This window comes from Manis javanica, chromosome 7 (assembly GCF_040802235.1).
Source record: "Manis javanica isolate MJ-LG chromosome 7, MJ_LKY, whole genome shotgun sequence".
NCBI classification, from domain to species: Eukaryota; Metazoa; Chordata; class Mammalia; order Pholidota; family Manidae; genus Manis; species Manis javanica.
In genome coordinates this window covers 89,353,887-89,368,708 of record NC_133162.1, presented here as the reverse complement: position 1 = coordinate 89,368,708, position 14,822 = coordinate 89,353,887, and the positions used below count along the sequence as shown (strand labels likewise).

General features: G+C 40.8%; 1 protein-coding gene across 5 annotated transcripts in view; it reads right to left on the bottom strand.

The window, feature by feature from the left end:
- PCNX2 (pecanex 2) overlaps window positions 1–14,822 on the bottom strand; it is a 402,596-nt gene that overhangs the window by 139,732 nt on the left and 248,042 nt on the right. For all 5 annotated transcript variants that reach the window (XM_037017074.2, XM_037017075.2, XM_037017071.2 and 2 more), the window contains one exon: window positions 11,496–11,673. In XM_037017074.2, the coding sequence (XP_036872969.1) occupies window positions 11,496–11,673 (178 nt within the window). The remainder of the gene's footprint in view (window positions 1–11,495; window positions 11,674–14,822) is intronic.

The following is a 14,822-nucleotide window of genomic DNA, read 5'->3' as shown; positions in this document are numbered from 1 at the left end:
CAGGAGGTGGGGGATAAATAAGCACAGCCATGGTCCCACCATTCAAGGAGGAGTTCCTGATCTTAGCAACACAAACATACTGAGTTTATTTGTGTTATTTGTTTCTGGACACAGTGTAGAGCTTTGGAGATTCTTCTTCTGAACCACCCGAGGTGGCAACTACAAGGGAACGTGTGCCCGAGAGCCCAGAAGATATGCCCAGTTCCTGCAGTGGTTTGTGAACATTCTGCAAACCATTCTTTACTCCTGCGCTAGTGAGATTGGGAATAGGACCCAGTCCAAGTCTGCCTGTGTGAGAGTGACTTTGGATAAATTACTGAATAACTGGTACAAAAGATCAACATTCAACATTCCACAGGGATTGATTGTATAATACTGTGTGCCTGACCCTGTTTGGGAAACTGGGACATATCAGTAAACAACAGAGCCAAGGATCTTTGCCCTCATGGAACTCACATTCTAGTGGGAGGGACAATAAAATGACAGGTCAATGATAGACTACACAGGTGATGAGTGCAATGGAAAAATGGTAAAAATAGTGTAACACAAAAGGACTGGGAGGTAGGGGTGCAGGGCAGAGTACAGGCAAGATGCAACATGAAGCTGGGTAGTCAGGGAGGGTCTAACTGAGAAGGTGAAATCTGAGCAAAGCTTTCAAAGAAGTTATGGAGTGAGCCCAGTGGGTATCTGTAGAGCAGATTTTTTAGAGGCAACAGCAAGAGCAATGAAGAATTGCAAGGATTAAACAAGGGGGAGAATGAGAGAGGTGGTCAAAGTCATCAGGGGGAACCAGCTGGTGCTGTTCCAAGGGCCAGTGTATGTGATGGGGCTTTTACTCGGTACGAAATGGAGAGCCATTTATGGGTTCTCAGCAGGGACAAGATCTGGTTTGCGTTTTAAAAGAAAAACTTGGGCTTTCAGTTTCATCTCCAACATGAAATGAGAGTAGAAGTTTTCACTTCACTTTTACAACAAGAAAAAGTTGGACAAATTGAAAATCAATGGCTCTTCTTAGACCCATTAAACAATTGATGTCATGGGGAAACCTGCCATTCTGGGATCTGGAGAGACAGGGGAATCCAAAGCATCAGTGAAACCCACATAGCTGGGGCAGGAGTTTCTAGAGCTGCCAGGTGGAGAGCACATGGTAAATGGTGACTTTGACAAAGTGCTGGAGGCTGTGTGGGCTAGCATGAGATTCAGAAAGCCCTAAACACCACAGTCCTAAGGGGCCCTCCGTACTTTCACGGTCTTGTTTCCAGAAATCCCAGTAGGTTCTCATGGTAAAGAGTCAAGGAAGATCATCTCTTGGGTCAGGCAGACAGAGGGATGATGAGGCATTGTTAAACACAGTGGCCCACCCTAAAGCGTAAAGGGCTTTGCCTGAGCCGTGTCTCAGCTGGGGAAAGGGAATTACTTTCCCTCCAGCTCATCTCACCTAACAGAGAAAAAAAACAGTCAACAGGGTCAGGTCAGGGAGGAAACAGATTGATGATCCTACTACCAGAAAAGGGGAGAGATGGTTATTTTTGCACTACAAAACTTATGGATGAGTCCCACAATCCAGTGAATACTCAAAGGCAGGCAGTTAATTTTTAATTCATTTGTGTACTCCCTATCAATCCTACCACTTGAGTTGAATGCTTAACCAGTAGTGGTTATGCTTGTTGCCCAAACTGTTTATATCAATTTTATTTGACATTATAATGAATTTATACTTCAATTGAATATTATACAAACTGATGCAATATGAGTGCAAATGAAAAAGAGTTGTTTCTATCACAACAAAGTTGAATGCTAATGATGTGATGAAGGCAAATCTCTAAAAATATTGCTATGGACTCATATGAATGAGAAGAGTTTGGGGAACAAAGAAAATGTGAACTGCTGTCGATTGCTTCACAGGTAACTTTAACTTCTAATTTCAAGTAGAATTTTTAAAATGGAAATGGAAACTGAACTTCTTAGAAAACATGGGCATGGTTCATGCAATAAGACCATATAAGTCCTCATTCAGTAGATTCTTACTCAAAAAAAAGGCTGTGCTCTCCTTCAAAAGACTGGTAATAAGAGTTCCTGTATAAATTTTAAGCTATTATAAAATTATAAGATAGGTATGTAGGTACCATTTATTATTATTTCCTGCTTCACTTCAAGTAACCAGACAATCCCCCTGCCAAATTTAGTTGGATAGTAAGTTTCTACTGCTTTGTGATCCTCCTTCCCAATCATCCCCATTCTTTCCTCTCTATTTCTTCTCACTCATACTTTTAAATCACAACCAGGCTGCTAGTATGTAATCCAAATAGATTTCTTATAGAAAGTTACAGATGATTTAAAAGTTTTCAGAGAAGATTCATCTTAAAGATAGGACATTATAGGGTATAAACAGCATTCTGGTCCTTATGGATTGATGTTACTATGAGAGTTAGTCTTTTCTAGTAAAAATGAAACTGCAAGTCAATTGGGAAGATTCCAGAATTATGATAAACATCAATAAACCTGATAAATCCATTCCTCAACTTGGTGAGGGAAAGTGAGCTAAAAATATACTGAGAGTTGAAAATGGAGCATCAGTTAACATTATTCAGCCAAAAAGATAATACAGCGATGCTACAACCATCACCTTATTTCAAGACGGTGAGAATCAGTCTATGTGGTGACCCTGTTTAGGAGGTGGTTGCAGATGTCACCATCCAGAAATTCAGAGGAGGCAGATGTAAGCCCTGCTAAAGTAAATGTCTCCAAAGGACGCAGTATTTGTTATTAATGATTTCCTTCCTGTGGATGCCTAATAACTCAATCCTTGTATTAGGTATCAGCCCTGCATTTTAAATCTTGAGATTGTGGCATTATATAAACATTGTGCACTAGCCCTTCACATCACACACATTTAGCATATTTATTCCTGGCAAGGGTAGTACACTAAATCTTTTTTACATAAGGAGAATATCATGTCTGAAACTTTTCACCTCTTCTAAGCCAACAAAATATCAACAACCCATGTGGTTGTCTTTGTGGATTTTTCTCTTAAAAACAGTTTCACTGAATAGCATACTATAAAGTTCCCCAAAATAGCCACATTTTAATACACTGACCTGTGGTCAGTGAATACACTCAGTCATTTACAAACACATATTAAGGGGCCATTATACAAAGAGCACTGCAGTCAGCACAAGAGGATAGAAAACAGGACTGACACTAGGTCCCTGACCTCAGAGAACTGGCATGACCAGTGTCATCCCCACTATGCCAGCAATTTCATCAATGACTCCTCCTTTGCTAAACCCATGTCCACTTTTCAGTCTTAGTACTTGATCTCTGTGAATTCTCTTTCTTGAAACTGATTCCTTTCTTGCCTACCATTACATTACACTGTACTTTATAATGTTTCATAGGTTACTTCTCAATGTCTCTTGTTGCATCTTCCTCCTCCACCTGTTTTTAAATGCTGGTCATTCTTGCTGGAAGGAATGTAAGTCTTAGGAAGTATTCTCTGTTGAGACCCTTTTGTGATCCTGAAATTCCCACCATGGGAATCGATGTTTCTGAGACACTTGTGTGTTTTGTAACGCTAGAATGTTATATATGACCTTTGTGTAGTGATTGCACTTCTTGTTTATCCTCTCTTTATTCCCTCTGACTCCCAGTCCCTGTAGCCTGGTTAGGACTTGAGGGGGTGGCAAGAAGTCATTGATAAGAGGACTTGCATCCCTCTGGCCTATGTACCTAGTTCATGAACGCACAGATGACACAAAAGGAGTCAATGCAACTCTCCTCCAGGACTTGGGCTGGACTTATCAGGAAAGGTGCTTTCTCTTCTTTCTGGGATTATTAGCTGCAAGAATGCTATAAACCTAGAACTGCTAGGGCCAAAGTTACCCCAGGTGGATAAAGCTAATTTGAAAATGAAGTCGATGAAGAAGAGAAGAACTGTCAAAAGACGGACCAGAAGGAGGAATTCAAACAATATCAAAGCCATCATTTAAGCTTCTGAATCACCCAATCAGTTATGCAAACTATTAAATCCCCCCTTTTTCACTAAGCTAGTTTCATATAGGTTTCTGGAATTTGTGAACATAATGGTCCCAATTACCTCAGGAAAAAATTGGAGATAAACTAAATGTCTATCAATAGGGAAATGGCTAGTCCAATTGTGATATGTACTATGGATACTACACAGGTGTCAAAAGGAAGAGGCAATGTGATACATAATGTCACAGAAGTTTGCTGAGATATATTTTTAAGTGGAAAAGGGATGTAAAAATGTGAAAAGAATGGTCCTATTAATATTTTAAATGTGTGTGATGTGTGTGTGTGTGGGTAGGGGTGAATTCTAGGAAAACAAAATGGAAGGAATTGTTCTACAGTGAGTTTAAGGAGTAAGGATGTGCACAAAGACAGATTTTCTCCATTTTCCCATTATTTTTATAGTTTTAGTACAATGAGCACACATTTATGTATGACTTATGTAAATTAAAGTATTTAAATGGGGAAAAATCCTATTCCCTAGGTCTTTATTTTTGGTTCACATTGCTTCTCATTCCACAGTTGAACACATCTAAAACCAACATTCTTTTTCCTCCAAAATGTACCTCACTGGCATGGGGTCAGGAGGCCTGAAGGGGTAGTGCTCAGGACCACCACTCTTGGTTAATTGCAGGCCCCACAGGAAGAAGAGGACACCGTGCAACTCTACTGTTTTGAGAGCTTTACCACCCAGTAGGAGGAGGGAAGAATTTCTGCTTCCACCAGCAACAGACTGGCAAAGCCCAGCCAATGAGAGACTTACAACTCAGCCAATAAGCAGCCACAACACATGGGAACTTCCGGTTTCCTCCAATGGACTTTTTGCTTAGAACAATCCCCCAACTCTCTCCCTTTCTTCTATAAAACAGCACTCCTCTCCTTTGTTCTCCCACATTTGTGGTTTTACCAGAGCTTGCTTGTCCCAAATCGTAGTTCTCTGCTATTCCCATGTAAACAAACACACTTAGCTGGTAATATAACTGACAGCCTTATTTTTAAAGTTGACACTCCTAATCTAGTTAATGATACCATCTGGTCACTAAAGTAAGTGGTTGGAGAGCTCTCCAGTGTGTGGCTCCTCCTCTCCCTGCCCACTTCCCCCAATATCCTAATGGTCACTAAATGTCAGCAATGCCAGCCATAAACACCTCCTGAGTTTGTTCCCTTCTCTCTGTCCTCACTTCTGCTACTGTACTTCAAGTTGCCTCAATTATTACAATTATCATTAGTGGCAGTCTCCTTCCCAGTCCAACACTCCATGCTCTTTCACTCACTCCCACAAGAAGGGATTTCTCAAATGCAATTCTGATCCTCCTACTCCCTGCCTAACAACCTGCACCTGATGTGGCAAGAAGTCCAAACTTTAAGCATGGCATGCTGGGCTCTCTGCCACATGACTTTTGACGATCCCCCCAGTCTCTTCTCTCCCCACTCTCCTTTCATGCCTCCACGCTTGGCACACATCTCCCAATTCCCAGAACATGGCACACGCTTGATTCTGTGCCCTTACACAAGCAACTCCCTGTGTGCAAGTCACTTCTCTCTGCCTTCCCTGCTTGACTCACTCCTTCATTCTTCAAAGCTCGAGGTAAGCATCATTGTTTTTGATCCTCCTGTTGGGACTGGGCACCATTTTTATATGCACTCTTTAAGTTCTCTGCCACTGCTATCTCTCTGATGATACTTGACTGAATATCTCTTTACTTATGTGCCTGCTTTCCAGACTCCCCAACCAGCGTGACAAAGTATCTCACAGAGCAGATACTTCTGCTCTACCATCTTATGAGACCTTCGGACAGTTAATTTCTGTGCCTCTGTGTCCTCATCTGTACAATGAGGGGAACCCAACCACAAAGCTATTAGGAGGATGAAGCAGGTCAATATGTGCAAAGTGCTGAAAATAGTGTATGGCCCATGGAAAGCACCAACTAAGGATTTGTTACCAATGTTTTCTGAGTAATGTTTGTGCCTAGGACAATGCCCAGTACTTAAGGACTTTTTTGAACAAAGCATTTTGAATATATATTCCTGTAAACACTTGCATTCCCCATAAGCCATTTGATTTGAATGCAAGACTTTCTATCTGAATTCAGAAAATAAGGGAAAATGACATTTGGAAACTCTGATTTCAAATAACTTGAATGCTAACTGAAGTCATCTATAACATAGCCGCTCATCATGGCTCTCAGGTGCTATTATTTATACAACTTTATATGAAAACCTCACCCATTTGTTTTAATTTCCTAAATGGTAGCAGTGCTAGTCCCCGTGTTGAACTAATGATCTACAGAATTTCATGTTTAATATATTCTGGAAATGCTGGAAGAATTATTCTCTGATTTTTCAAGTCCTGCTTCTACAGCTAAAAGTGACTAAAATTTTTAAGACAAGCTGGTTTCTAATAACTTTTCCAGGACAGTGGGAGAGCACTAAAGAGCCTTGTCATTTGTTCCTGTCACAGCCAAATATTCCTCACCACCAAATATCTACATCTGGTGTGTGTCCTACTGTCCCCCAAAAAACTAGGCACATTGGGTGTGTTACAAATTAAGTACACTAGTTCATTCTTAGGAGAATGGCTGAAGGAAGGGGACTGCAAAAAAGGGTGGCCTGACTTCCAAAGGGGATAAGCTGTGCAGGGCATGTGATTGGTGCATCACACAGCTCCAGATGTGGTGCTCAGGACCCTTCTTTCCACCTGGCCCCCATACCAAGGCCAGGACACATCCACTATGAACCGCCCCATTCCATGTCAATGTATGGGCTGCCCTAAGTCTTTCCCATGGAGCTCTGGCCCCTGAACTCATTATTTCCAATTTTCACCAGGTCTGGCAGACTGAAGAGATGAGCCCCATTCATCTTTCAGACCTCAGGAGGGCTTGGGAATTCAGGAAAATAGAGAGGAGCATGATGGCAGGGCCCTCTGGAAGCCATCTGTTGGGCCCTCTGGAAGCCATCTGTTTCACCCTCTGGACTCTTGGTGCAGGGATCTCACTCTATAGATCACCTCTCTAATTGGGTCTCACCTTTCTTTCTACCCATAGAGACTGAAACATTAGGGCAAATGACTTCTAGTAATCGTGAGTCCTATGTTCATGCAACTCCTTCTTCCAAGGATGCCCTCCCAATCTCTTCATTAACCTTGTAGTCCTTCTGTGAGGTGGGCTGTGAGGCTAATGATGGCTCTCTATTTAGCAGGAAAGGAAAAGGGCTGGGGAAAGGGCTTAGAGACTTCTGCAGTGGTCAGATGATAGGACATGTCATAAGCAGGACTCTGGTGAGTCTACTGAAAAAATAAAATTTCATGTTGTGCAATGAATAACCCTATAGAGCAGTATTGCCTGCAAAAGCAATATTGGAGGTTTCTAGAAAGCCTCCAGGAAATATATTGATAGAGACCATTTTTAAAGAGATACATAAAAATGAGGAGAAAGACACTCCAAAATCTCATGACTATAGATTATCTATGGTTAAAAGAACATATGGGATGTGAACAGATCCCAGAAATGGGCTGCTTTAATTTGTCTGATGGTTCAAGTACAGTTGGACAATATCCATCATATCATAGATAAATTTTCACAAATGCCTAGGGTGCCTAAATGGTTTTCTTGGCTTCACTGGAGATGGATGGTAATTATAGATTTGCTTTGTTTATGTCACCGTATTCCTATTATGTTAATATGTGTGTGAAAATTAGTAGATTAAAACCTATACATACTTAAGGTACTATACAAGAAGATATGTCAAAGAAATAATCAATCCTCCCATGTTTCCTTCATATGATACATCTATAGCTTTTCTTCTTCCTTCCTAATTACAACCCTTAAATAGAATTCGTGCCTCATATCGAATTTACCGAGTATCATAATTCCTCCAGGTGGTAAAGATACCTCGAGACAAGTGCTGGGCATAGAAGCCACAGGGCATAAATCTGCAAAGAAGTAAAAAGCTAACCTTTGCAAACAATATGGCTTCTCTCTCACTTACCAACTTTACATTTCCCTGTATGGCCCCGGAAGATGACTGGTTAGCCAGAGACGGGTAAGATTCCTCAAGGGAGGAACAACCTAAGACAGGCACAGTCGCAGGGGGGCCATCAGGTGAGAATTTGGGGATCAACAGAGGTGAGGCTCAGAACCTCACCCCCCCTGCTTTGAGAGAAATCTTCTGCATCCGTGATGTCTTGCTGCCCTTGTCTAGCCTGGATTAATACTTGGTCCATAGGCACACACCTGATCATCTGATCATCTACATTTGCCTTCTTACAGCACTAAACTATGTTTTCTACCTTTATCTTGCATCTACCTACCACTTCAGCATTTTATTAAAAATAAAAATAATAATAATAATAGGAGAAATGTGGGATCAACATATAAATCAAGTACAAAAATCAAACGAATATTCATATTTGACCTGATTGTTTATAGGTTATAATGCATGATCAAAACCGAAAGTTTTTGTGATGACTGCCCTTGTACTGTTCACCATGTAAGAATTTATTCACTATGTAAGAATTCGTTCACCATGTAAGAACTTGTTCGTTATGCTTCAGAAGATTGGAGACTGACGAGAATTAGGCTTGAGATGGATTAATGATTGTACATTGAGCGTTGACCCCCCTATACTGAATTTTATTGTTGTTAACAACCATTTGATCAATAAATATGAGAGATGCCTCTCAAAAAAAAAAAAAACAAACAAAAAGAACACTTCCAAATGACCCACAGATCAAAGAAGAAATCACAAAAGAAATTTTTAAAAATACTTGTAATGAAATGAAAATAAAAATATAATTTAAAAAAAAAAATGAGGAGAAAGAACGGAAGCATCAGTTGGAATTTGCTGGCCAGATCTTTATGGGAAACATTAACTGTGGGTTTCCTCATTGCCACCACCGCCTTCTGTCACTCATTTCTAGTGGTGTTTTTCCCCAAGAAGATTTCAAATGCTGTCTTTTTTTTTAATATAGTACGATTTATTTATTTTTATTAATTTTAATTTTAATTTTGATATCATTAATGTACAATTACTTGAACAACATTATGGTTACTAGACTCTACCTATTATCAAGTCCTCCCCACATACCCCATTACAGTCACTGCCCATCAGCATAGTAAGATGCTATAGAATTATTATCAAGTGCTGTCTTTTGCTTTATTATTTTTTTTGGTCAAGGAATCCTGGAAAATGCTCTGTTGTTAGCTCTCTCAAGATAATGTGTGAGAGGTGCTAGGCAAGGAGCTCAGGATGTGTGAGGACTGGCTGCACTGTGTGCTGATTTTTCTAGCTTTTGTCTCACTTGCACCATTGCTTGTTTTCTTTTATATGGAGCTATTATCCCCAGCCTAAAAGCAGACTGTTCAAATTAAGTGTGCTGATGCTCCTGCAATTAGAGAAAGTAAGAATGCTGCTCCTATGGTTCTGTCTGAAATTATTAAGTTTTAATTGGCACTTTGAAAAGATTACAGCAAGTGAAAGTCAAATGCCTGCAGCAATTAACTTTTGACCGATTTAGTTCGACTGTTTTCCACCAGGTCCCACCTTCCACACTATGCACAGGATGGCATGAAGTGCCAGGAAGAATGAACAGCTACACACAATTCCTTTCTTCACCCCCAGCAGCCTCTCTGTCCAGATGCCGGCATCAGCCACAAGCGTTTAGCAGTGGTCTGCTCTCAGGTGACAGCAGGCAGCTCAGCAGGGAAAGGCCGCCTATGCTCCAGGAAATGAAAGCCAGGGTTCCCACTGCAGATATAGAATCATCTAGAAGCTGTGCTCTTAAGACTTCAAGACCCTTCCTCCTCTCTGCCATGCTTCTGTTCACCCAAGGCCTCGCCCTTTACAGGATGACGCTTAAGCAGGCAGTTGAGTGCGGAAAACCAACCACACTCCTTCATGCACTCCGCAGTGCCTCCCTTCTCTTTCTCTACTTGCAATGTCTCCAGATATTCTATCTTGTATTTGGAAAGCATGTTCTACTAGTTTTTAAGCTTCAATCTTTCATAATTATATTAATCCTCTGAACACCCAAGTGAAACTGGCATCATTATTTCAATTTTAGAGAATATAAGTTCAGAAAGAAATATATACATTACCATGTCAAAATATAGATAATGGCAGACGCAGAAATTCAACCTTATCCCAGCACATTTTACATCTGATAATAAGCTCTTGCTTCTGCAATTGGTAAAATTATTTATAATTACTTCATAAATGCTTTAAAGGTCATAGGATATAATTTTATATTTATTATGTAAGATAATGGAATATTATACATAATGAAGGGAAAATAGAATACTGAAGCCTGTGATTTGAGCCATTGAAGAAATGGGATAAATTTATCAAGACCAAACACAACTCATACAAACAGAGAACAAAGGTGTGTGGGTAAGGGGCCACTGCCAGGGCTCTGGCTAAGATGTGGGAAGTGGCGAGGCCGCGGGAGTGATGGTCAGGAGTCAGTGGAGGACACAAGGAACGACTCAGGCAACGGAAGAATCAGTGGCCACCAGAGTCACAGAGGGAATGCACATGCAGTGATGGGTGGCCACAGCCACTCAGGCACTTCTTCAGTGCCATATGAGAGTTCTGATTACAAAAACAACCCAAGAGAAAGCCAGTAGAAGGAAAGAGTAAATAGTAAAAAGGAAAAGAACAGCTTGGAAAAGAAGTAAAAAAAAATAAAAAGGTCAGGTGAAAAACCTTAGTTTCGAAAATGATTAACCAAAGGGGAGAGGTATTGTTAGGCGCATCTCAGGGCAGAAAGCCCCCGGCTGCTGCCTTACACTGAATGCATGAGGAAACTCAGCACGAGAGGGGTGGTGTCTCTGAGCTTACTCACTGTGAGCTGTTCACATTCCTTTTCATTTCTGTTTGCAAACCTAGACTTTGTTAGGTGCTCAGAATATGGTCAGGCAAATAGCAAGGGATTTTATCTCCCTCACATTACGCAGTAGCTACCATCCCCACATATGTATGTGCATGGTTAGGATTTCTCATTGCCCAGGTATGAATTTACAACAGATGGAATTTTGACCCAAGACAAGTGAAGGGAATGAAAATACTCCAAGGATCTGGCTCTCAGGTACCAGTTCTCAAATTTTACCTCAAAAAGCAAGATGTTAGCTAAGTAAAAGAAAAAAAGTCCAGTTGCTAATCTTTAATTCAGAGCATTTTGAGATCTGGGGAAGTTCTATAGTGAGATTGTTAATAACGACAAAGATCATAAATTTCAAGCTACACTAATGACTAATTCATTTTAATTAGTGATTTTTGTCAAATAACTTGACATACTTACACTCCACTGGAAAGGTCCCTAAAATGGCAACAGGAATGCAGCATGCATGTGTAATTCAACTTAATTTCATTCTTTTATTTTTTTAAAAAAGAAAATGTAACTCTTAAAACCTTTGATAAGAAATGCACCTTTTAAATTTTAAAATGAAGAAAATGGCTAGTTAACTTGCCTTGCTAAATAAAATGGACACCATGAAGAAATCCAGTAAGAAACTCTCTGAAATATCTTTGTAGTCAAAATGGAAAAAGATCACAGTGAAGCTCAAGTGAATGAACTGGTGAACTGGGTTACAGAAAGAGGTACGTAATAGCTTCATGCCAGCAGCGGTTGTCAGAAAAATGTCCCAGCTGTTGGAAGAGAAAGAAAAGAAGCAGTCAGTGAGGGTTGGGTAACCACGTGGTAACTTACAGCAGCTAATGTCTCCTGAGCAGTTACTGTGCATTATTTATACTGCACTTTATAAGCACAAAAGCCGAGATGGTGGGCTTTGTTACTGTCTATATTTGACAGAGCAGTAAACCAAATCAGAGTTTGAGTCACCTAAGTTCTCACGGGGATTGAAACTCAGTCCCAAGGGACCCTGGAGCACCTACTCTGCCATGAGAAGCAGTTCCTTTCTACCATATGCTTTTCTTCATCCTCCATCCTTCAGCAAGGACACAGTGCTTCCTGGGAGCTTATCTGAAGGACTATGGTGGTGACAGTTTTCATAGAAAGCTTGATGGTAAGTGAGAAAACAGAAGGCATGCTATCCTGGTAGCATCTGCCCCATGTATGTCTTTTTATTATAAAATAATCTTATGGCAGCCATGATGTAATCATAGTTAATACTAAATTCTTAAAAGAAGAAAAATCCCAGCGTCTTAATAAAGCCATTTTTACTTTTTATATATTAACTTTCATTGTTTTTCAGTGTATCTGTCATCCTGGTGAATATAGCTTCCTGTCTGCTGAAAATGATATTATCAAAAAATGTTTTTCCCCATGGCATAGGCCCTTTTAGTGCAGAAGCTCACCAAGGCAGTTTCGCCAAGAAATACCAGGACTTTGCTTTGAGGACTAAACTGAACACCCTTGTCTAGGGAGTCAGATTATTAATCCCTGGAGGGGGCATGCATTCTGTGTACAGTTCCACCAGATGATGAAGTCAACAATGAGCAATCTACCTACCCTGAGACTGGGACATGAATGAGAACAGCTCTGAACAGCCTAACAAAGCAAGCAAGCACCTCCTTGAGGGGCCTGTCTTTCTGAAGGAAGGGTTTGCACATTTTAAGCAGGTTCCCCTCCAATTACAACATCCTATTTGGGAACTCAAAAGAGAGACAGAGGTGGAAGTACCCTGTACTCTGAGAGAAAGATTTTCTTTGTCTGGCTAAGTACAGAAAATTGTGGCTGTGCCTCAATTTCCCTAAGCCTAGAGGGATCCTGGGCTCTGGACTCTTATCAGAATTATTAAAATCCTCTGTCAGGATTGGGGCATTTAAATAGTGCTTTCGAAGTCTTTGCAACTATCAGGTGCAAAATTGTCATTTTTGTCATCAAAAAGATGTAACATTGGGAACTGAATTTGTTTTATAAGCTTTCTGACCTAGGGCTGTGATATTTTTCCCTTCTGCCCCAAGATAAGACCAGTGAGGTTTGTCCAAAGTCCTTGTGAGAAAAACTAGCCCTTGATTACATGCAGATTTGGGGAGAGTGGGAGTGTTTTTTCATAACCTCAACTTAAAGCCTCAGGTGTCCCTGCAGCAAGGTTGAACACTGCTCCCTAACTGTCTTTCTTTTCCAGTGGACAACAAATGGCTAGAATGAAATTTGGCATACAAACCCAACTTCAGGTCCAGTTGCCTTTGACAACAGTCCAGGGTACAAGAATCTCTGTGGGATAGAGAAAGCCCTCGGAGGGACCCTGGTGACAAGTGTTTCAAGACTAGTGATGTTTTGGTTTGCAGGGTAGATTGGTGATTTTCTGGGTTATTCAAGCCAAGGCTAGATAAGGGTCAACACTTTGTTTTCTGTCACTGTGGTTAAACTGGACAATATTCATGCTATGTTTAATCATGGTGACTGGTTAAGACTAGGGGAGATCTTAAGGATGGATGTTTATGGCTTTTATAATGCTGCAACAGTAATGGTTACAGTTAATGGCTCACAGCTCATAGACTGTTGTAGGCTTAACTGAAGGTATTATCACATTATGTAGCCATGAACAATGACCTGGAATAGCTACAAAGCACCCATTTATAAAGAAATATAAATATAAATACCTAACAAGACATCACAATTCAACCACCCATCCATTTACCAGGCCCCACTCAGTCCTCCATCCCCCATCCTCCCACCACTGCTAGGGGGTTGGTATTCCAAATTGGATGAGAAACAGTGCCTGCTCTTGAGTTCATCGTCTGACTAGGGGGTACAGTGTCTCTCAATGAAGGCAGGAAGGGGTTAGGCTTATATGGTTTGAAACAGGCCTTTAGATGATATACAGGCTGATAGACAGCCTCCTGTTGTCCTGTTTGAGAGCAGTTGGTCTAGTTGGGTGCTTGAAATCTTGAGAGAGTTTAAGTCTTCAGATGGATGCCTCAAGAATAGGAAGGAATTGTCAGCCTTGGATTCTAAAAAAATAATTGTATTGGTATCATCTGGGTTGAGAATATGCGGAGGCACATTTAAGTAAGGTGCTACCTTCTAATTTTAGTGTTTGGGAAAAAAAACTGCAGAGGATAGAGAGTAAGATTACTTCAAGGTAGACTCTCTCTGGATTATTTATTTGACCCTACCTGATTCCCTGACCTTGCATATGTCCTCTGCCAACATCCAGAACTGCTGGCCTCAACCTGCAGGCTTAGCCAAGGTCCTAATCCTGATGTTAGAAAAGGAAAGCTTTAATTCTTTACTCATCACCTTGGGCAGCACTGGTACTGTCTTTGCTACATTGGTTCTGATTCTGAGCCCATGTTCTAGAAACTGGGGATCTGAATTGGAAGTCATCATGGGATCAGCCAAGACTGTTCCATCCTACAAACACCTGCCACCAGGAAAAGTACTGGATGTCTTAGATGCAGAGTCACCTCCCGGACTGGGATGTCTGTCATCTGCCTTCTTTATCCAGTGGGACTAATTTTCATCCCTGGATGTGAAGTCTAGGATTTTTAGATACCAAAGGGCATGGACTCCTTGCCCTGGCCTAACTGCAACAGGTCTAGATTGGGAAAAAGGAAGAGTGTGGTAAGTACAGGCGGGTTGTAGGATCATTTCATTTAGTGTCTGCTCTGTGTGACTATTGATCTACTCAAAGTCCAACAGAATATCAAATGTCTTTTATCTTAGCTTGCTCAACCTTTGCCATATATTTATTAATTTGTCCTCATCACACCCTGAAAGGAAGATGAGGTTGGAATTAGTGTGCTTGGGATTATGCATTGGGGGTGACTTGGGCACACAATTCTTGAGCAACATAACTACTAAGCAAACCTGGGGAATATTCTCTTTG